The sequence below is a fragment of the Copidosoma floridanum genome, unplaced genomic scaffold (genome assembly GCF_036245765.1).
Source record: "Copidosoma floridanum isolate Cflo_tuat_1 unplaced genomic scaffold, Cflo_Japanese_pri ptg000004l, whole genome shotgun sequence".
Classification (NCBI taxonomy): domain Eukaryota; kingdom Metazoa; phylum Arthropoda; class Insecta; order Hymenoptera; family Encyrtidae; genus Copidosoma; species Copidosoma floridanum.
The window spans coordinates 21026870-21050508 of NW_028321881.1; the positions used below are offsets into that span (position 1 = coordinate 21026870).

Here is a 23639-nt window from a genome sequence, read left to right on the forward strand (position 1 = left end):
TGCAAGCAAGCCTAGGCGATCAGTAAGGTCATTCATTTTACTATTTACTCTTGAACAATAAATTGATCCCTATTATGTTTTTCTTCAGTTGCTTCAGAAAAATAAAAGAGGTTGCGAGCGAGCCTTTTTACTCTCCAAGTTAAAAATGTTATTATTTGATTTTAATTTATAATTACAAAGCCCGTTAATTATTTATCAGCACTAATTGCCTTAAATGTTGGTATTTATTTTCGACATTAATTAATAATGCAGTGGTAAGTGAGCCCTGACTGAGTGAGCTCAATAATTTTATTATTTTCACTCAAGTGCTGATGAATAAATGGCTTTAAGACATAGGCCTTGAGTTACTTAATTATTTTTATTTGATTTTACAATAAATATAGAAAAACTTACAAGTTGGTTTCGACACTCTGCTAACAATTATTACATTAAGTTAAATATAAATAAATGAATAATCGTGAATCGTCAGCACAGACTTCATATTACATTTTTCTTTAATAACTTTAAAAAAACAGGTAAACAGGTTGCGACCGAGCCTGCTCGATCGATACTGCTCCGTTAGTTAAATGTAATAATTATTTTTATTTATCTTTTATTTATGATGACTTAATTTTTATGAAAAAATTAAACGAAGCTCTTCTGATGTCACGACAAACAAACCTGCTGTTGCTTGATAAAATGAAGGAAGCCAAGCAGGATCGCAAGAGAGCAGAAAGAAACGCCAGGAACTCTGACAATACGACTCGACTTTCGGCGACTCCGTCGTCGTCTGCTTAACTCCGAGCCAACGGTGACCCCTCAATGGCTGATGGAGCCGGAAATAATAAAAGCCAGGTAAATTCATCTTTGCTTAACAAATCTTTGACTGATGATCATATTCAAAGTTTTATTCAATCTGAAATTCGAAACAACACCTCGATAAGTTCTGAGGCTGCTCGTCCTTGATGTGGCATGATTGGAAAACATACAATAAAGAGAAATTACAAACTCTCTGTCAGTACAAAATTCGATTCCTTTTATGATAATTTTGCTTCTGAACTTCGTTCTATGGATATTCTGCATGTGATAGACCAAAATTTCTAGACTGTGGTAGGATTAAATGAAGGGGTGATCGAAAAAAAAAAATTTCATGTCTACGATACTCGAATACACAAAATTGATAAAAATTATCATTCGAAAATGGTTAGCATAAAAGATCCGGTAGAAATATTAAACAAACTAAAAGAAATCAAGAATTACGTAATTTGCTCTGAACAACTGGGTGAAAATCTGCTGTCGCTTCAAAAGTTTGTTGATCAAGGTTAATATATATACTTCGACAATCAACATTACATATTTGACAAAAAGTCCAGAGAGTCAATTATCTCGGGCATTTACTACAAACCTTATTGGTTCGAGGAAGTAAATCTCTTGAATAAAAATATTTCTAAGAATTAACTCATGGCTTATATTAACGGAAATTCGAAATATGAATAACACAGATACTTGACACGAAGGACTGCTGTTAAATTTAACATAAATCAAACTAAAATCACCAACCATGAGCATATAGAAGTGGATCTGTTGTCCGGTGAAACTTTCGCTCCTTGCGTAAATGAATCATCGATAATAGAAATAAATCAGGATTCGAATAATAACAAGTTAAGTGAAAATTTTTTAGAGGAAAATTTATCTGACTCGAGAATATGAAACTTTAAACAAACAATTTGTGAGAGGAAAATTTGTAATCCCGTTGAAACTGAAACTGAAAGTACAGTAATCGACGACTCCTCTGGTAAAAGAAATAACAACTGGTTCTTCAAAAATAACAAGGCCATAATGTGGATCGTTCGTTTTGGTCACGTGTCTGTAGATTATCTAAAGGCCCTGCAAAAGCATTTTCCTAGTAACAAGTCTCTAAATGACGCTATCTTTAAAGATTCGATCTTGGACTGTAAAATTTGTAAAATATCTAAGGCTACCAAGCTGCCTTTCAAGAATATTCGAACTAGAACCTCAAAACCTCTCCAGATTATCCATGTTGACACCATGGGTGTTATCAACCCGCCATCTCATCTGAAGAGATAAAGGTTTATATCTGTGTTCGTTGATAATTATTCAAGACTTGCGATGACATACCCCAGCAAAAAGTGGAGCCAGAAATTCTTTTGAATCATTTGTAAAATCAACTAGAAATATTCTAGGATTTGACGCCAAAGTGTGCTATTTGAGATCGGATCGAGTACTGAATTTACGGGCGGTTACACTCATGAAGTGCTGGACAGACTGAATGCAGAACTACAATTTGCGTGCCCAGATACACCAAAACACAACGGTAAAGCATAAAGGTTCAACCAAACCATCCAAGTCAAGATGAGATACCTTCTATACAACTCAGGTCTTCCGGAAAACATATGGGATGTCGCTCTAGCAGCAGCTGTCTACACATATAACCGGACACCGCATAAGTCAAATGACATGCAGGCTCTATTGCAAAAATTCGAAAAAAAATATAGTTTTGATACAAATAGAATTCGATAGTTTGGTTGTGCGGCCTACATGCTTGTTCAAAGAAAAACTGGCCCCAAGTTCGGGTACATTGGGAGAAGAGTGTTCTTGATTAGATACACCAGAACTGGATATATAATGTTGAAATCTGAAAAAGGAAAATACTATGAAAGCAGATATGTTTGTTTTAATGAAAAGCTGGTATACGGTAACTTGTACAAGAAAAATAGTATTTTGAATTGGGAAAATCTGACTAAAGCTGTGGATAAAGAAAATTTCTTCAAAACATTCGAAGATGAAGAAGAAAATTTGAATTCTGATTACGAAAACAATGATACTCAAATTGTGAAAAGAAAGCGAGGAAGACCTCGCAAAATTACAAATTTGACTAATAACCATGTGAATGACCTCAGCTTTACGGATGTACTAACCAACAGTGACAACAGAAAGATAGTTCATTTTGGCTCTGGCAAAGGAGACGAGAACTTTTTAAACTCTAATGATAAAGTCTCTAGGACTTTATTGGCAAAAATAGATTCGAGTATTGTAATAAACAACAATAAGTCTGATTTAAATATACCTCTGTCAAATGAACTATTTCATGTATTACTGGCTAAGATCAATAAAGATCCTTCCACTTACATAGAAGCGATGGTTTCTGATGACAGAAATTTATAGAAACAAGCTGTTGAAAATGAGTTGAATTCCATGAAGAAAAATCAAGTTTGAAAAATAGTGGATCGTCCCGTAAGATTGGAATCTAGTAAAAGACCGAACATCCTCGACTCTAAATGGATTATAAAGAAGAAAACTGACCAAGGCGGTAAAGTCAAGTACAAAGCTCGATTGGTGATTCGAGGTTTTAAAGACACAAACCAATATGATCTGCAAAACACTTACACTCCGGTTTCGAGACTTGCCCTAGTGAGAGCAGTACGTACCCAACAAATTCGACTTGGAAACCTGTTAATTGGATGTCAAGACTGCGTTCTTGAACGGTAAAATTGAATAGGATATATTCATTGAAATCTCTGAAAGCATGAAAAATTCAAGTAACAATCGAAAAACGAAAGTGTGCAAACTACAACGTTCACTGTATGGACTGAAAATAAGTCAAAAACGCTGGAATGAGCGTTTTACACAAGCAGCAGTCAAAATTGGGTTAACCACTCACGCCACTGAATTGTGTCTGTTCACTTAGCGAGAGAAAGAAAAATTCGTTATCTTACTATTGTATGTGGATGACATGATTATCACAGAAAATGACATTCGAAACTCAAATAAAATCAAATATCAACTGCAAAAGGAATTCGAAATAACTGACCTAGGTCAAGCCAAAAGCTTCCTAGGAATCTCCATCCATAGAAGTCGCTAAGACAAAATCTTGACTTTGTCACAACCAGATTACACGGATAAAATGTTATCCAGATTTGGATTTTTTTTAAACTTAATCCTCAAAGATCCTCTACGGTGACAAACCAAGTGCTGATTCGAGAATTGAAAAACAGAGAAGAAACTGTGACATCAAAAGAGCTGTAAAATTCGAAAACAAAACTCAACGTACCGTATAGAGAAGCTGTCAGCAGTTTGCTCTATTTGGCTAACACCACTCGTCCTGATATTAATTATGCAGTCAACGTTTTAAGCAGACACCAGCTGAACCCTACTGAGCAAGATTATAAAATGGTCGGAAGAGTTTTTCGGTACTCAATAGGGATAAAGAATCTTGGATTTACTTATCGAGCTAAAGGGAACAAATTAGAAGCATATGCAGATGCTAGTTTTGCAAATTTTCAAGGCTCTCTAACAACTAGTGGCTATGTAATTCGATTATTCGGTGATTCGATTGCTTGGAAAACACAAACAAAGTTATGTATCATTATCAACCTGTCAGGTAAAATATGTCTCAGTGAGTGAGGCCTGCCAAGAGTTGGTAGCACTGAACAATTTGATTCGAATAATACTTAACTATTTGCTGGCTCCGATAAAATTATGGTGCGATAATAGTGCAGCTATCGTCGCCGCAAAAACCGGAGGGAGCAGCAAGCTTAGATATATGACTGAAGTCCGTGAGCACTATGTAAAGGAATGTCTCACTAGATCACTTGTGGAAATAGCTTGGATTAGTTCTAAAGCTTAGATTGCTAATATTTTCACGAAACCGTTATCATTCGAAGTCCATCGTAACCTGACAAATCTATTGTTGAGTTTATTCAAAAAATAATTTCCTATTTGTTTTATTTATATGTACAACATGACATTTACATATTTTTAGTCTGTGCAGGCTCGAAGCCTTAAGAAGACAAGGGATTAGTCAACAAGGCATACAAGGGTCCTTTCATCCTGCCAAAAGCAGTGGATATGCGGACGACAGCCAATATTCAACATTTCATGTTTCTAAGATTTGATATTTAGTTTTTTAATTTTGAAAGATTCATTAGTTTTTAAATTTTATTAGTTTTCAATGAATAGAAACTTTAATTTGACTTTGAAGTCACTTTGATAAAATTTTTGTGTAATGTTTAATTGCTGTGATCCAAGTACATTCGATTGTGATTGTATTCGAAGCGTATATTCGACTGATTAGAATTATCTTAAAAAATAACACATCTCACGACAAATCATTAAGGAAAAGTTTACCCGGGATGTGTTTGTTGATAGAATGTAATATTTCACTAATAAAGGCTGTGCTTTTGTAGTAAGTTGGCATGTACTCGTAAGGGAGGGAGTGTTAGAGTATTAGTGGTTCTGGCTTTCTCGCACATGCATTATATCGCGTCTATATATATATATATATATATATATATATATATATATATATATATATATATATATATATATGTATAACTCTATACTACAATTGCAGCGCCTTTTTTTGCTCAGCGCTGCCTTATTCTAATTCGACCACTCGATTTGTATAGACGCGCTCTCGTTGTTGAAGTCTACGGCTCCTTGTACTGTTCGGTACCTTTGAAGATATATTTCAATAATAACAAAGTTATTTCTTATATCCTTGTTTTACATTTACTTCGCGTGTGCCCCACCCAAAACTCTGCCCACCCGCGTAATTGTCAACAAAAAAACATTGAGAATCAACGTGCTTGATCTGTTTTCTTCCAATGCATTTTGCCTGCTTTCTTACTTTCCATGCAAGTATAATAAATAAACTTACCCCTTTTTTATTCTTACAAAATGACAATATTTAAAAGTTAAAGGGGATACTTGCTTCGATCCCTTCGATGCATGTTTCGCTCCTACTCGAAGTAGATATGTACGTGAGCATGCAGAGGGGCTGCTAAGTGACAGTTAACAGTAGCAAAGTAAAAAACATTTCGTAAAACAGCCTTCGTTTAAAGGAATTAATTCTTTTTTGAGTTTAAAAAAAGTTTTGATTCGATGCGCTTTTTCATGTTGAATTTTGCGTACTTTTCAGGTATTTTTTTCAGTAATGACAGCAAAATTATCTTTTTTTCTTATTTATTACTGTTAATTTGTGATAAGTTAGGGCTGGAACAAATATTTGATTCGTTGTTTTCACAGTGTTTCGCTGCTGCTTTAGGTAGGTATGTACCCGACGCGTGATCAATTAGCGTCCAAAAGCAGAATTACTTTTTTTTTTTTTTTTTGTAAAAACAACATGACTATTTGGATTCAACGCACTCTGGCCACCCTAACTTTATCACGTTATTATGAACAACTACTTAATTGTAGAATAATTTAAAAAACGCAACTAAAAGGGGCCGGATGTGTAGAAATAGTATCCAATTTGTTGAGTTATTTATTTATAATAAATGTAGTTTAAATATGAAAAAGTGAATGCGTCTCAAACTGGCCATTTTACCCAGGGCCGGGGTAGAGGTGGCCATACCCCGGGGTACAGTGGCCATCGATTTAAAAGGTTATTTTAAATGTTGCTACTAAACTTACATCTAAAAATTGAAAATTTATGCAAATTGATAATTGCTTACATAACCGATCGATAAATAAATATGTATATCAACATAAATATTTTTCTGTCAGTATACACATAGAATAAAGAGAAATATATATTTTTCGGTAATTGCAATTGAAATTCATTCCAGCCTTTATCCACAGTTTTTCTCTTATACTTACGCACCATGACTTATTTTTATTGCACCTTTAATACCGAATTGACTTAAAATATGACTAATTACTTAAGTACTACATAACTTTCACCTGACACTGTTTGTTTTGTTTTGGCTATAAGTACGATTAAAAAGTTTAGGTTAGGATCCGCAGATTAGCAGACTGACTCAGTATTGACGTAAACAACAAACTCGATGGCCACTGTACTCCGGAGAGATGGCCACCACACGCTAAAATAGGACTATTTTAAATTATTTATAATTATATTTCTAAATAATATTTGGTAAAATAAAAAAAAAACAGATTGTAGATTGAAGTTCAAACTTTCAATTTGTGTTAATTTTGAATCGATTTGATGTATTTTTCGGTTCAGGCAAGTTTAATAATGTAGCTGTTCCTCCAAATTTTTTAACCATCAAATTTAATTATTTAAAAATTTAACAAAAAGTCATTCTCTGGTTTTATTTCATTGACGGCATGTAAGTAGAGATATATTTCAATAAAAAAAAAAATATATTACATTTTTATCTAAATTAAATGGTTGAATATATCCAGTGGCCTGTTTACCCAGGTGGCCACGATTACCCCGGTCTCCCTTACTTATACCAACATGTTTTAAATTAATTTATGATTATGGCAAGATAAGCTCTTTTTACTGGAAAAGTAAAATACAAATACGTGAGCACCGGACGATTGCACGAGTGAAGCGCATTTGTTTAGCGTGAGTCTTTAAGTCCCACAAATGCAAAACTCTACTTCGTAAACTTAAACCTATTTCGAATAAAAGATTAGTATCAGTTAGCTTGAGCTTTAAGGGCTTCTTCTAAATATATGTGAAATCTGAACCATAATAAGCTCGTGATAGCGCAGTAGGCAGGTCGTAAACTTTTGGTCCCTTAGGCACAAAGTTCGGGCACCAAGTTCCACCATGGGAAATGTTTTTTAATTATTTTTTTTATTTTTTTTACGTAAAATCCATTCCAATTACACAAAATCTAATGTCTAATCAAATGGTTGAACTGGCATTTTATTTACTTGTTTGCTGCTTTTTTCGCTACTACGACATGGGTCACACGTAATAACGAGCATGATCGAAGACTTTCAAGTTTCTTAAATAAAAGCTGGACTACAGAATGCAGTTAACTTGTGGCAAAAAAGTTGTCTACGCGGCGGAACGGCGTCCAACCGAAACATTTAATTTTTATTTTTAATGTAAAAAAATATCTTACTTTTCATCAAGCAAGTATAATAAATAAACGTTCCCCTTCTTTATTCTACCAAGTTTACAATATTTAGAAGTTAAAGCGAACACTTGTTTTCATTCCTTTGATGCATGTTTTGCTGCTTTTCGAAGTAAGTATGTACGCACGTATGCAGCAGGGCTACTAAGTGATAATTTACAGTTGAAAAATAAAAAATACGTGGTGAAATTGTATTGGCTTGAGGGATTCAATTTTTTTTTTATTTTCTGAAAACATTGAGATTCGATGCACTCTTGCCTTTTTTTCTTATAATCTTTGATTTTTATGCGACCAAGCGCGCGATCACTACATTCGTATTTCGTTACAAAATATCAACATGACATTTTTGATGTGATTCAAGTACGCGCACACGAAGCTGATAAACTAAGTCATAGTTAACCGTTACAAAGGAACAAATACGTGGTGAATTAACATTTGCTTTAAAAATTTAATTCTTTTTTAAATATACAAAAAACATCGTGATTCCATACGCTCTTGACTTTTTTTTAGCAGCTTCGATTTTAATTTTTCTAGAATTGCGAGTGGAGCAGTTTTTATTGCTTAAACTTTGATTAAAAGAAACAAAAAAAATGAAAATATTATCTAAGCTGACAGTACCTTTATTTTTTTTCCACCGAATATTTTGCTGATGCTAGGGAGTCAGGTATGTGACGTGCGGTTGACGATTACATCTATTCTTGATAGATTTATAAATCAATTTATGCTATTTCTATTGGTGTTTACTGAATTAGCATAAGTATGTAGAGAAATAATTTTCAAGTATGTTATAACTCAATGTAGCTCAATTGGTAGCAACTAATTTTTTGATACCGAGGTTATTCAGTACAATCCTTCCTGTTAGCTTCCTTTCAATGCTTGTGGTCAATTCCACGAGTGGTTGCGACATTAGAAAATACTACTTTTTTCCGGCAGTTCTGAAGCCAGAACTTGTCTTGGCTGTATTTAACTTTGTATTCAAAATACGTCAAAATCACATGGGAGAATGTTTTCTTCCTTGCAAGTAGTTAGATCTAGTCACGGTCTCAGACTTTATAACGTGGCGTACACAATGAATCGAGTTTGAGCTCGCATGCAATACAGTGTGAAAGAGCGGATGCAGGACGCCCGCGCGATGTTTTGGTTCCCAACATGAAGTAGCAGATTGAAGATCTGTTTAAGGATGATCCGACCACCTCGATTTGTGCGGTTGCGCGACAAATTGGCGATTCTGTTGGCCGCGTCCAAACGGTGATCCAAGAAACTGGTAAACACTCATATCACTACCGTCGCGTCCAGGAGTTGTTGTTTCGTGATCGACAGCCACGAATGAACTTTTGTGATGGTTTGTTAACACAAATGCGCGCTAATCCCTATTTCGTGTACACCATTCTGTAGTCAGACGAGTGTACGTTCACGAAAAATGAAATGCTCAACCAGCATAACCACCACTATTGGGCTGATGATAAACCCTCATTTGACAGGAGCGACAACTCAATATCGCTGGAACATCAACGTTTGGGCTGGAATGATCGGAGATGTGATCGTAAGAAACTTGATTTCTTATGTAATAGCAGTAGTTTTTGTCCAAAATGAAGGTAACATTTGGAATTGCGACATGAAATTTGATTTTTGATAGACTGACAGCAAATTTTTTAGTGCTTTTTAGGCGAAAAATTTATTATTAATATTTTGTTAAGTTGGTGGCACAAGTAACATCCACTTATTTTTTTAGATTGGTCCATTCTTTTTACCACCGAGGTATAATATGACCTATGATTGATCATGTTAACTTAAGTTGGATAAGATGTCTGATGATACTGGACAGGGTAGGGAATTTTACTGCAGATTATTTTTTTTGTATAACATGAGCCAATACTGATTCTGTGTGCATATAAATAGGGGCCGATGTTTCAGTCTGACGCATGAAAAAGTGATAATCACGATCGATGATACGTGCATAATGAAGATTTCTTGTAGCTATCGTTTAACTTTAACTTTAACTTTAAAAATAAGCCCACCTTTGAAATTTATCTCCAATTTTCTAGTCTGGACTTATTAATCCATGCGTTTCCAACTTTTTTCCTCGAAAAATCTATAAAACTTTCACAGCAAGTTCCAAAAATAGCGCAGCCACAGTGACTTTTGGACACTTAAGCTACACTATCCTTTATACTCTTTAATTTTGATGGGCTCGAAGGATTAGGGATCTACATTCCTGCTTGAGGGATTTTCGGACGAAACTTTTAAAGGGGATTCTTTTCCAATGTTTCTTTAGGTAGTAAAACACCCTCGATCCTGATCAAATAAACCAACGTTTTATGCCCTGTCGTGTATAATGATAGTTTTCGTCACAAAAGTGTCATCACCTCCGGGGCTATTTTGACCGCAAGGTATCCCTAGATGTAAGGTAGTTGTGTGCCAAACGCTGTTTGTCTTACGAAGGACACACCCAACCTTTAAAACCGGTCAAGGTAGGAAATAAAATTTTACATCACTAGGAGTAAAGTACAAACTCGAGCACTTGAAAGGCATGGTTGTTATACATTTGTACACGAGTCACGTATTTTTTTTCTCTTACCAAGGATAAAAAGTGCACTTTTCTTACCATGGGCATGAAGTGCAACTGCTGCTTTGCGCTCTCGGGTCACACTTTGCGCTCTTGTAATCACTTTGGACCCGCAGGCAGAAAAGTTTTTTGCGCCCTCCAGGCCCATGGTACTTTAGTGCCCTAGGGTCCAAAGCGATTTACTGGGTAGAAAGTGTGCCCACGGACGCAAAATTGCCTTTTGCGCCCTCGGTAAGAAAAATATTATACGCGACTCGGACAAGTGCGCCCTTTGGGCGTACATGTTTGTACTTTGTGCTCTAGTGATGTAATGTACCATTTGTGCCCTTGAGCACACTATGCGTTCTAGAGTGGAAAAATACTTTGAGCCTTCAGGGTCTCAATTTAGTACATTTCTTATCTTGCACAAAGTGCAACTACCGCTTTGCGCCCTCAGGCCAAATTTTGTGCGTTTGTAATCACTTTGAACCTTAGGGCAGAAAAGTACTTTGAGTCTGGAGGGCGCAAAAAATTTTTGGCTCGTGCGCCTAAAGTGATTACAAGGGCATAAAGTGTGGCTCGAGGGCGTAGAACAATAGTTGCACTGATAGCGCATGGTAAAAATAGCAGTTTTTGTCGAATAAGTGCCTTCGTCTCTAGGGCTATTTTGCGGCCCAAGGAACCTGCAAAGCTGGTCCTAAGAGACGTAAGTAGTCACAGTGCGATGGCGCTTATGTGGCGAATCCTTTTTTTTCCTACCGAGAGCACACAAGCCTTTCAAAAACGCCCGAGGTAGGGAATGGTAGTTTTCATACCTGGTGGCGCATGTCGCGAAGACAAGCACAAGGCCCGAGGGACTCCTTGTGTACTTTTTCTTACCATGGGCGCAAAGTGTTCCCAAGAGCAATTGCATGCCCTCGCAGAGAAAAACATCGTTTGCAACTTAGGCACAAATATAAGAGGTGTAATCAAAAAGCAAGGTGAATTCTTAGTGTTGTCAAAGTATATTTATTTATTCAACAATATTTATTTTCATCTTCGAAGTAACCCACATTAGATATAATACACTTGTGCCAACACGTTTACCAATCCTTAAAGCACTTTATGGTATGTCCTTGAGACTCTCAGCGATTTAGTTTTCATCCCCTCCATATCTGGCGAACATGAAGGCTATGGTATCATCACAGCGTTTTTTTGCCAAAAATTTATGAACGAGCAATAATCTAGATAGTGATTCAACACTTTTCACCGACACGCGTCTTATACCCAAAATATCCTGTAAAATTGCTTGACATAAATTATCAGGGATACCGAGATCATTAGCTACTTCTCCAACATGTTTTCTTTACTTCTGTAATGTTTTCATTTGTTATTGACGTGCTAGCTACTGAGGCATCCAGGGCAAGGTTCATCATCAACACCCTTTCGGCCTTCTTAAACAGCTCATATCACTCATACATATTTTTCTTGCTCAGCGTAAATTTATCGTATGCCATTGATGACATTTCAAGAAATTTAGGACACTTGACTTTCATTTATTACATAAAACTCTTTGGTCAATTTTTTTTGACATAAGAAAATAGCTGAGCACATCACAACTTTTAATTGTTTTTTTTCTTTACAAACAAACACACTATGGAGTTGAAAATGTAAAGATATTATCACTTTAAGTGTACCACTACACTATATAATAAAAAATTTACAATCAAACGTAAGCAGTCGACAAAATATAAAAATTCGCCTTACTATTTCATCATACCTCGTTCACTAAGAACAGTGGTGTTAAAAAAATTATTATAACTGTACTAAAAATTACTATATTTTTTAGGAAAGCTGAGACATTCACCTGATGACGCAAATTATTACGTTTATAGTAATTTTTATTATATTTTAAATAATTTTTATCATGTAGCAGCACTCCAAAAACTATTGCACAGCATAATAAAAATTACTATGTCTAGCACGGTTAACAGCGTTATAGTATAATGTTTACTGTACAATATAGTAAATTTTATTGTAATCATTTTAAATTGTACCATATTCTAAAGTAAAATTTACTATGTGATATGGTAAAATTCCTAATTCCACTGCGTTGCTGTTCACTACAAAAAAATTACTATATTCAAAAGTAATTGTATACAACGTTTTAGTCGATTAGGTGAGATGGTAGATTACTTGTAGGTATACACGCCTATCAAGTTTCAAATTAAAATTTACACTCATGTAAATATTTCAAGAAACATATATCTTGATTTATAAGGGTTTAAAATTGATACGTACACATAATTTTAAATCGACTAGTTATCTGTGGTAATCACTGTGGTCTACAGGAAACCCATTGATTTTATTGTGTGTGTCATAAGCAGCACACGTTCCCACATGTACTTTATATCGATGCTAGTACGGACATATAGCTCAGTTAAGAAAGCAAGATGACCTCATTTTTTCGTTATGACAAATTTTTATTTTTTAATACATCGTAAAAAAATTCGCTGATTACGAACTTAGTTATCCACAGTTTGAGTTGGTGGGGCATCATTTTGTAATTTAACAATTCCTAAAAAATAAATGACTTTTTTACTTTTTGCAGAATATCTCCTCTCCAGTGCGTCTTTGGCCATATATGCCTCATAGATTCTTTGTTCTCCATATAATAACCGACAAAATGGTTGAAAGTCACAACGTTTTTTCGTTCATTAATAAATTGCGTTCAAAGTTCAAAAAGTTTTTTTTTCCACATTGACTATCTCGAACATATAAGTATCTACGAACTTGAAATATTCAGAATATACTGCTATCACTAAAACAAGTAAGTATACCAAATTTCAGAACAATCAATTTTGAACTTTTTTGTATGATTAACGATCAAAATTTTTGAAAGGGCTTAATTGCATAATGCGTCAAAGTTTTTGGTACCGTCTAATTTTGATCAAACCTGACTTAAAAATTCAAAAAAACTATTTAAATTTATTATCCTGTTGAAGTTAAGAAAATAAAATTAATGTTTACCGATTTTATAACGATTACTGTGACCATATTGGTTTACTACAAACGTAAGAAATCATATAATTTTTTAAATTAAGAATGTTGATGATTCGCTTTTGCACAGTTCAAAAGCTGATATTTTTTTACGAATTTGAAAAAAATGTATACTCTAGGACCTTCTGGAGCCGAGAAAATTTTTTTTTTTTTTTCAAAAAATTAATGACAGCGTATTTAACGTTGTTGATTTCTAAAATTTGGTGCGGTTTAAGTTTAATAGTTGTATTTGAATAATTGAACTTTCACACTTCAAATCGAACGTGCTCGTAAAACCTAATGTATCTTACCTTTCGTACAACCTATGAAAATCCTTTTGGAATGAATTTGGGGTAGCTTGACGAGATTTTCATGAATATGCAATTTATTTTTTATATCAATTTAAATGAGGCAGTTGCATAAATATCGATTGTATTATATAAATTGATACCTGGCCTATAACATTAATACCATTGTTTTGGAGTAGGGATAAAAATTCTGAATCTCTCTGCGGTTTATGTTAATAAATTACTGTCATCAGGATAGCCGTCAAACACGACAATAGCATCACATGTACAGTGATTTTTAGCGTATTTTAAATATGTCAGACAACAAAATTGATAACAATATTGATGAGTCAGATATTACGGAAAGTAAATGTATTGGCTCAATTTTTGTGGATGTCGAAAGCCACTTTGTTTTGTAAGTTAATCTTGAGTTATAGTGAGTATAACATTCAAGTACTTTTAATTTAATATGAATTGAAGATCCTTCGCATATACCGGATTTTTTTGCATAAATATTTTATCCAATTTCAAGCGTGAAAGTTCAGTTCAGCAGCAGAGCCAAACTCGAGCACTGGTCTCTCTCCCACGCCGCTGCTGTATGCCTGTCGGCGGGCTCGGCTACCGCACGGTAAACTTGACAATGTTAAATACACTGTCACGAATTTTTTGAAGAAAAAAAATTTTTTAGGTCTAGAAGGTCCTACAGTAAAATTTTTTTTTTCAAATTTGTAAAAAAATATTAGCCTTTGAACTGTGCAACAGCGAATCCTGAATATTTATGAATAAAAATGTTATATAATTTCTTACGTCTGTTGTCCAATCTCGTCAAAGAAATCGTTATTAAATCGGTAAAAATTGATTTTTTTTTTTTTTTTTTTTTTTTTTTTTTCGAGCAAAGCTTCTTAGGTAGGGCCCTCACTTGACAAAAATAGGGGAAAGCGTCACACTTTTTCTTGCACCCTTCGTTTCTATTCACCCCTCCCCCCCGTGCCGCATGCTCTCTCGACAACAAGAGTAGTATATAGGAGAGACCGGGAAATGACGGACACCTTTTCTTCAACAGCTAATTTAACTTTAACAGCTTTAACTTTAAAGTAAGATTAACCAAAAAAATCGATTTGTAAAGAAAAGAGAATATAGTTATCACAATACAAGCAAATTATATAAAAATAATAAAACTTTTATTTTAAGAACGGCACAAACCAAACCTCTGAAAACTGCTAGTGGTGCCCCATAATGAGGTACTTCTAGCAGGGGGTGGGGTACCACTAGCCTCATAAATCACGATGATTTGTTAGCGTAACTCGTAAAATAAATTTTGAAAAAGAAGTTTTTTTTATTGAGTACACATAAAATTGAAATAAAAAAATGACGAGAGCATGTGTACATGTTACAAATATTTTAAATTACATTGAAGTTGTAACTTTGGAGTTATAGTTTTGATTTTTGATTGACATTTAGTTCTCATCCCAGTTCCCTCGGTTACTTTTTTTTTGTGGCGCACCATTTGTAAAATTGGCTTAAACAATTAACATCTTAAAAACTAAATCACCTTGTGTATCACGGTGTATCACTGTATATCACAATGTTTACATGTCTGGATAAGGTTAGGAAATCTGTTTACGGTCGAAGATCATCGATAATATAGAGAACTCCCGTGCTAGTAGCACCCCGCCCTAAGGTGCCGGTCATTCCCCATATCGAACACGTTATTATTTTTCAAAAAACTTTTTTTCCATGCCTCCAAGAGCAAATTAAAAAAAAGCATGTTGAAGCTCAAGGTTTAATCTACAAAATAGACATCATAAGATAGTTTAAAACAGGTTCGTTTGTACCGAGTGTGTGCGATTAAAAATGCGAGAGCAGGCACTCTATTAGATAAAATTTTACATTTTTTTCATTATACTTACGCTGCATTGTTTAGTGTTTTACTTGGATAAGGAAAAAGTAATCACATTAGGAATCGTTATTCACAAGGTTTGAATTGAAAATGTTTTATCATTCGGGAGAAACTGAGGTTCTAGAGTTACCTTGTAAGCTTGTCATTCCCCGGTCTCCCCTACACTGATAGTACACTGGTAGCAGGCGCGCGCGCACTCTTTTTCTCTTTCTTTCTCTCGGCTTCACCAAACGGCGCGAAAATTTAAAATTGAAATTAGAAAAGAAACTCGAAAGTAAAACAGGCGAAGTACAAATTTTCAAGATAACATATGAGCCAGTAAAATATCGAAAAACTCCAATCGGAATATTCTACGTAAGCACCCTATCTAGCACACATTAGTCTTCTTGTGGCAAATGCGTTGCGTCAGATAATGGTGTGATGTTCCAAGGGACGATTTTGGCCATACATAGACATCCTATTTTGTCTACATATATATGTAGTAATTGTATATACCTATATAGGAACAGTTTACAGAATAATTTTCCATAGAATTTTCAGAACCTTTCAAAATTTAAAGAGAACAGCTATAGATTAAAGAAATTAAATGATTTATTTAATAGACGGATAAAACTTTAATCTTTTTGAAAAATATTTACATAAAAAACACTTTGATTATCCTCATTGACTATAGCAATTTGTAAAGCGTGAAATACGTAGCATTTTTTTGCTAGTTAAAGACCTTGCTTATTTATGTAAAATAATAACAAAATCTCATGAAAATTGAGAATACTAATATTAAGATTGTTCAAAATTCACTCATATTTTTCCAGCATGTGTTATAATATCAAATATTGAGAAATAACATGATAAAAAACAGCGCTCTCATGAGCGACTGCCGAATTAGCATAAAAAATTATGATACAAATGATACACGTAACCAAAACTTACAGGACTGATAAAAACTATTCAAAGAGTAATCATGCGAAGTTTTAACCCATGTTATAATAGTTTTTACAGACTTCAACATTAAAATGATTAAAATCCCTTTAAAAATCACGTTTTAGGTTAGTATTGTGCTACGCTAATCCATTGAAGACAAGGTTACGCAAGTGTGTTATGAATTTTCGAAAAACAAACTTTTTTTAGCACAGCATTATAGTTTGAAGTCTTAAGAAGGGCTGGGCCAAGTTTTAGATCATGATTTCCAGTTTAACGAATTCTAGAAGCAATTTTGTAAAGTCGTCTCGCTCCGTGTGAAAAGACCAGCTGACAGCAGACGATGCTCGGTTCTCTCCCATACACTTGTGGCCCCACCGTCCAAAGACACGGGGAACAAACGAAATCGACGCAAACAACAGCTAGTCCCACGTCAAGTCTTCGCAGCAGCACCACCGTGCAGTGCTGCCACCACCGCTCACTCCGACTACTACGATTCTCTCAGCCACCTAAGTGTGGCGTACTAGCGTGGTCTCGCTAGTAACGCACAATCCTCTACACGAGACACACGCGCTCCTAGTCAGCAACACAATAGTTGCTTGTACATTGAGACTAATAAAGGTTCCTATTCTTGTAATTACACAGGCGAGTCATCATTTTTCGCCCTGCAAACTCCTCCGGCCTCCTCAACTAAGGATAGCTCCCCAGCTAGTTCCTATTCGGTGACCCCGACATGATATTCTTGAACAAGGAGACGCCGCGAGGTAAGCTAGTGCGCGCGTTGAAAGAGGCTCAGCAATAGCCTTCAGTGACATTGGTGCCAGTGTGAGTGCGTAGACATTTTTACTCTTTATCCGTCGCTGCCTCGCGAGTGCCATCCATACACACTCGCGACAAAACACTGCATCAGCCCGACGCGGCATTTTCTTCTCTTCCGAGAATCGACCACGTGCTAGACAGCGCATACTTCGAGCGTTTTCTTTTTCTCTCTGTCTCTCTTGCACGCTACCGTCGCTTAGCCATTGTCTATCAAACGGTCTTTCCTTTTGGTCCGCGCCCCACTAACTCGAAGAAGCGAACAGTGCGGGGCCATACGTTATCTCCGTCTCACTCTCGCAACAGGATAGCTCCCCAGCTAGTTCCAAACACTTGGCATAAAACGCATCTGTCACATCCGGTCACACACTTATTTCGGATCGCGTTTTAATACCCAAAATATATACACAGCTAAAAGGGTAAGAAAAAACATGTGGTAACACCTTATCATCAATAGGGTAGTACAACACGCCAGTGAATGTCACTTCAGGACGTTCATCACACATAGATTTTTTGCCATATTATTGGAATGTTTAATGTATATTCGTTGTATTATAAAAAAATACCCACAAAAAATTACGGATTTGTTTAACATGTAACCATATAGAAAATTTACTAACTGTACTTATACGGAAATGAACTGAATAAATTTCCCAATTTTTGTACTATACATAACTATGAGATAAACCTATTAAATTTTTATAAAGACCAACAAGTTGTTTTTTAATAAAATAAGAAAGAATTAATCACGTATGCATAAAAGTGTATACATAGGTATGTCCATGTGAGCAACATAACAGCCAGCATTGCTGCATATTTGCTGCACTTCTCACCTCTCTGTACTTTTACCCCACTATTTGTGACGAAATTCTTTAAGGCAAAAAATCACGAATAAATAAATCGATAGAATAAAAATAAAATAAAAATCAATGAACGTTGTAACAGGTTCTTGTACACATAACCGTTGATAAGAAAAAAAAATGTAAAACTGCTTGAAATTTTTTTTTTTCTGAAAAAAAAGGAAAAAAATGTATGAATGTTTTAGGTATTTCAAAAATTAAATAACTATTCATTAATATACAGAAAAGCTGATATTTACGAATATTTGTATGTTTGTTTTGGTAAAAATTATTTAATTATACGAAACAAAAACTATTTAAATAAATAAATGATTAATTAATTGATATATTGTAAGATCGAACCAAATAAAATAAATAAATATTTAAATTAAAAATATGTTATAAACCATGCTATAACATTGAGAAAGAGGTCTCCAATGATCGGGATCGCTCGTAACAATGTATGTATAGGGTACTTGGCTAGAGTGAAGAATATCGCTGGTTCAATTTTCGAGAATAATTTACAAAATTTCATAGTAATTTACTTTCTTTGCGTATGCGCTTTGATGGTATAGTGAATAATACTCCCAAACCTCATCAAAAATCTGAAGCATTCACAAAATCAGATTCTTGCTTTTTAAAGTACCGTACACAATATTTAAGTTACTAACAGTTGTTTCCAGTATTATATATAATATATATTTTATGCACTGAGCCAACACCACTCTTGACTAGATTTTCAAGACATGGTTCTTAATCATTTTTGCGATGAAAACTAACGATCAAAATTAAAATAAATAAATACTGAAATTAACACTTACTGCATTGACAATTGGCTTGAAATGTTTGGCAAAGTTTATGTATCGTAATATTTCAGCTCGAGAGTAAACCGTTTCAATGGTAATTGTATTATTGCAGTGAAGATCAACAATTTTCTTAGCAATTGCATTATCAATAATTTCATTGCATTCATCAATTAAAATAAAGAACAAATCAAATCTCGACATTATTGGTGCCGTCAGCATGACATTTTGTTGTAAAGATCTAGCTCTATCATAGCGTCCACCAATGGGATTCGCAGCTGCGAGAATAGAAGTACGCGCATTTAGTGTTGCTCTTACACCAGCCTAAAAAAATACATAAGTTCTATAAACCATTTTTTACACTTTTAATACGATAAAGAAAGACAAAAATTACTTTTGCTATCGAAATAGTTTGCTGCTCCATGGCTTCATGGACAGCAACTTGATCTTTGAGATCCATTTTATCAAATTCGTCAATGCAGCAAATTCCATTATCAGCTAACATGAGAGCTCCAGCTTCAATGACAAAATCTCCTGATTCCTCGTCCCTAACAACAGCTGCGGTCAATCCAGCAGAGCTCGAGGCTTTTCCAGAAGTGTAAACAGCTCTAGGAGATATTTCTGCAACTTGCTTAAGCAATTGAGATTTTGCCGTGCTTGGATCGCCAACAATACAGACATTTATATCACCACGCAATGCTGTACCCTCGGTTGTGGTCTTTGATACTCCACCAAAAAGCATAAGCACCACTCCCTTTTTTACTTCCTCATTGCCATGAATCGAAGGAAACAGACTTGATACTAAGTTTTGATAGAGGTTCTTATCTTTGCTCATCAAGTAAATTTTGTTCCATTCTTCATTAGTCATCTGCTTCTTCATCAACTCTGGAGATAATTCATCAAGACCAATATCTAAGCTCATTCCACCGAACTAAAAAAATGTAGTAGCAATAAATATTTTCAATTACGTAAGGCCTTAAATGCATGTACACATGATTAATCTTACGCGCAAACTCGTGGGTGCAACACTGCAGCAAAGGAAAGCCATTTTGTAATTAAGATCTCGAACACCAAGAGATTTGAGACCCCTTATACCTTCAGTCTGTTCACCTTTTTTATGTCTAGAGCCAAGTTCTGCTTTGACACCGGGCATAGCTAAAGCCCCAACATCAGGTACAACAATCAAAGTTCCAGTAAAATCGTATCTAAAATTATTGAGCATAAGCTTGAATAAATAATAACAAACTTGTATTAACGTTATTCAAATTTCTTACGAACCTGTCACCAGCCTGTACAGTCTCAACATTTTCAGCTCTTAAAATGATTTCAAGAGATCTGGGTATACTCCCACGAGGTAACTCTTCTTGTGGCTCTTGGATTCGAATCTTTTGAAAATCAACAAATTCAGATTTATCAGTATTTAAAAGAAATCTTCTTCTATTACTGCATGCAGGATTAGAACAAATTGTAGGATTCGTAAACTGAAAAACGAACGGGTCATTCACTATTAACGTGGTAAAATCAAAAATACTAAATAAAAACAAGAAAAACAGTCAACTAGTGCAGAGAATACCTTGAACTGTTGTTCAACATTTTTTATGACAATATTACAGTCCATACACAAAAACGAGCCAAGTACCAATTCGGGATGAAAAGGGTGCGTTCGTACTACTTGTCCTGAAATACGAACCAAAGTCCCAATTTTGGATGTGGTTAGCTCTCTAAGCTTATGTCTAGTTGGCACATCCACTAAACTAACATAGCATATCTTTTCTTTCATCAAACCACCTCGATCCTTAGCCAAATTGGATACAGCTTGACAGAGGTAAGGGTAAACTCTAAAAAAAAATGTTATTTAAATACAATAATGTAAGTATTCAATTATAAAAATCAATAATGCATCAGAAGACTTCACGATAACAAGACAGGAGTGAGTTCATATGTACTAAGCACTGGTACATGTAACATTTACAAATGCAAATCTGAGTCAAGAGTTATAAGAATAGTATACCTATAATACTCCTCAATAATGGTAGTGGACAAGGTTTGATTGTATTTCTCGACATCCTCAAACGATACTTCAAGTGTACTGCGCTCTGGACAACCCAGATCTTTGAGTGCTTCAAGATGTTTGATTTCACCATCTTCCTTAAATCTGAACAAAAAAATCATTAGGAGGGGACAAATATACAGGGTAAAACCAAATAACATCACATAGCCTGGTGACTCATATAGCCTCCATGATAAGATTTTGAAAATCCAAACAAGCTGAAGCAAATTATATTCTACATACAATCAAACTTTTTACTGCTAACAAACAAGAATAAGGTCATTTACTCAAGAAAATGGTGATAGCTCCTTAATACATAATTATATTTTCAGTACAGATCAACAAAGAATTCAGACCTAGCAAATAATATAACCTACTGTCAAGCGTACATAAAACTATTCATACTAGTTAAAAAACCTTCATGTTAATAGTTTCTATCTTCGATGAAATGTGATGTTTTAAGATGCTATAAAAAAATATTGTGATTGCACATGATCTTATAAATAATTAAATAATGCCATGAGTGAAAACAGAAATACTGCACAGAGCTTTAAATTGGGTTGCCACCAGCCAACTGCTATAACCTCAAATTACAGGCACGATACAATTCAGATTAGACAAGCATACATGCTACACGGGAGCCACCTTATCATGAACAAATTGAGGTGTTTAAACAATTTTGTGATTTAGAAACTTACTCTTCAAGAAAATCCATAAACAGCTTTTGACAATGAACGCCAACCTCATCCCGAAGACGCTTTTGCTGAGACGGTACGTCAGCCAGGTAATCCATGCTTATTGCTTGAAAGTATATAAAACGGTTCCTAAGAAATCCAGTGCGCGATAAGATAAAAAAATATGTATAACCCAATCACTCCCTTGTTTAGAATCCTGAAGATATCGATACTATTTATTCCACCCTTCACCCTTAACTCCCCCTGCTACTACTAATCTCTGCCCTGATGCAACACGCTAAAGATTAAAGGCCTACGCAGTAAAAAAACAAGCATGTGCACAGGCACAGCACAATGCACAAGAATAACGTTGGTTGAATTAATGTACTGCTCGTTCTTATGTAGGTACGACGCTGAAGCTCAAGTAGAAGGAGACACAACATCGAACGTGTTCACCTATGTATGTAGTACATCAGGGCCTGGCCATACTCTTTCGATTACCTCATTACAATTTTTTTTTAAATATTTTACAGCCATTTTTTGAGAACTATGCCCTATAACTCCCACTTCATTGATTATTCCACGCTTCAAAATTTTATTTACTCACAAACTCTTTTTAAATTTAACAACAATAAACGCTATTCTTTGTCACTCGTGGTAATTTATTACAATAATGAAACTTGAGTAAATCTTCGTATTTAATACTTAATATGAGTAATTACTGCTTTACTAATATACAGGGAGTTCTGATTTTGAGCCCGGAAAACTATATCACGAGATAAAGCTCATCAAAAGCTCTCGAAAAACTCTTTACGAAATTTGGATTCGAGGGATAATTAACGAGATATTGTTGATTTAATAATCGATCAATTCCTCCAATCACAGAGCAGTTAGCCTCAGGAGGCGGGGCCTAAGCATTGTGGAGGGGCGACTAAGCATAAACTCTTTAACGGGGAAGGTGGTAATAGGTATGCCAGGAGACAAGGTTACCGACTGCAGAGATTTGATCAGTTACCGTACCAGCGCAAAATTCCAATAGCAAGGCCAGAGTATCTTAACCGGAGATCTGATTTTTAAGGAATGATTACGCACGTCCTAGCTTATACAGTGCATATTTTTTTCTCAGTAAATTTCACAGAATAAATATTAAATTCAAATTTTCTTGAACATGCATCGCCTGATAAAAAAAACCATAATGTGAAAGGGTCTCATGCGTAAGGCTCGAATACTCAGTAAAACTCTTGATCTTTTAACGTTAAACTACTTGGAAATGAAATTTTAATTTTTCAAATACTGTAAGAGAAGCTCATTTCACACATTTACTTGGTCAAATTTTTTTATTTCGTCAAACTTTTTAGTCTGATTTACGAAAATAAAAAAATAAAAAATAAAAAATAAAATTACGATTAAACGCGTCAAGTGCGTTTATGCGGCAAACCTCTCTAACGTGTAAGATTTTGCTGGAAAAGGATCAGCATTTAATCCATACAAAGTTCTATCAATCCAAAAATTAAAAGTATTTTAAAAAAGCAAGACAATCTCACGCGTTGAGCGCGATGGCTCAGCGCGGATGATTATGCTTGTTTTTCAATCATCGTTTCGATAGGTCTTGAATCTCTTGGTCACTGTAGTACCACATGACGAATGAATGGAAAAAAAATTAAAAATACCGTGCATCGAGCTTGTTCATTCATCGCAAAGCTCTTACGTTGATCGCATTATTATCTGAGATGACAACGTACTTATTCTAAATTCCTCCAACATCCTTAGCATTAAAAAATAAAGTAGGCGGTAAGGTTCAGCATGGTAAGCGTGTTAGATAAGCAAAAACCTTAATTTTTTTTTTTTTTACTTTGAAAAAAAAAGATTTTTTATTATCTAAGGAAGAGGAGGTTTTAAATAAATTATTATTTCAAATTTGTTATTAAGAAGTTAGTTATGATTGTATTTTGTG

General features: G+C 34.9%; 1 protein-coding gene across 3 annotated transcripts in view; it reads right to left on the reverse strand.

Annotated features, from left to right (window-relative positions):
* Positions 1-22044, reverse strand: part of Mcm6 (minichromosome maintenance 6) — a 98952-nt gene extending 76908 nt beyond the window's left edge. Inside the window, exons 1-7 of one of the 3 annotated variants that reach the window (XM_089597973.1) lie at positions 21710-22044; positions 20973-21116; positions 20535-20799; positions 20240-20442; positions 19968-20166; positions 19356-19892; positions 18980-19285 (exon numbers count right to left, since the gene is read on the reverse strand). In XM_089597973.1, the coding sequence (XP_089454099.1) occupies positions 18980-19285; positions 19356-19892; positions 19968-20166; positions 20240-20442; positions 20535-20799; positions 20973-21116; positions 21710-21804 (1749 nt within the window). In that variant the 5' untranslated portion in view covers positions 21805-22044. The remainder of the gene's footprint in view (positions 1-18979; positions 19286-19355; positions 19893-19967; positions 20167-20239; positions 20443-20534; positions 20800-20972; positions 21117-21709) is intronic. The other 2 variants (XM_014349256.2, XM_014349255.2) reach the window with 2 other exon arrangements.
* Positions 22045-23639: the final 1595 nt, after the last annotated feature.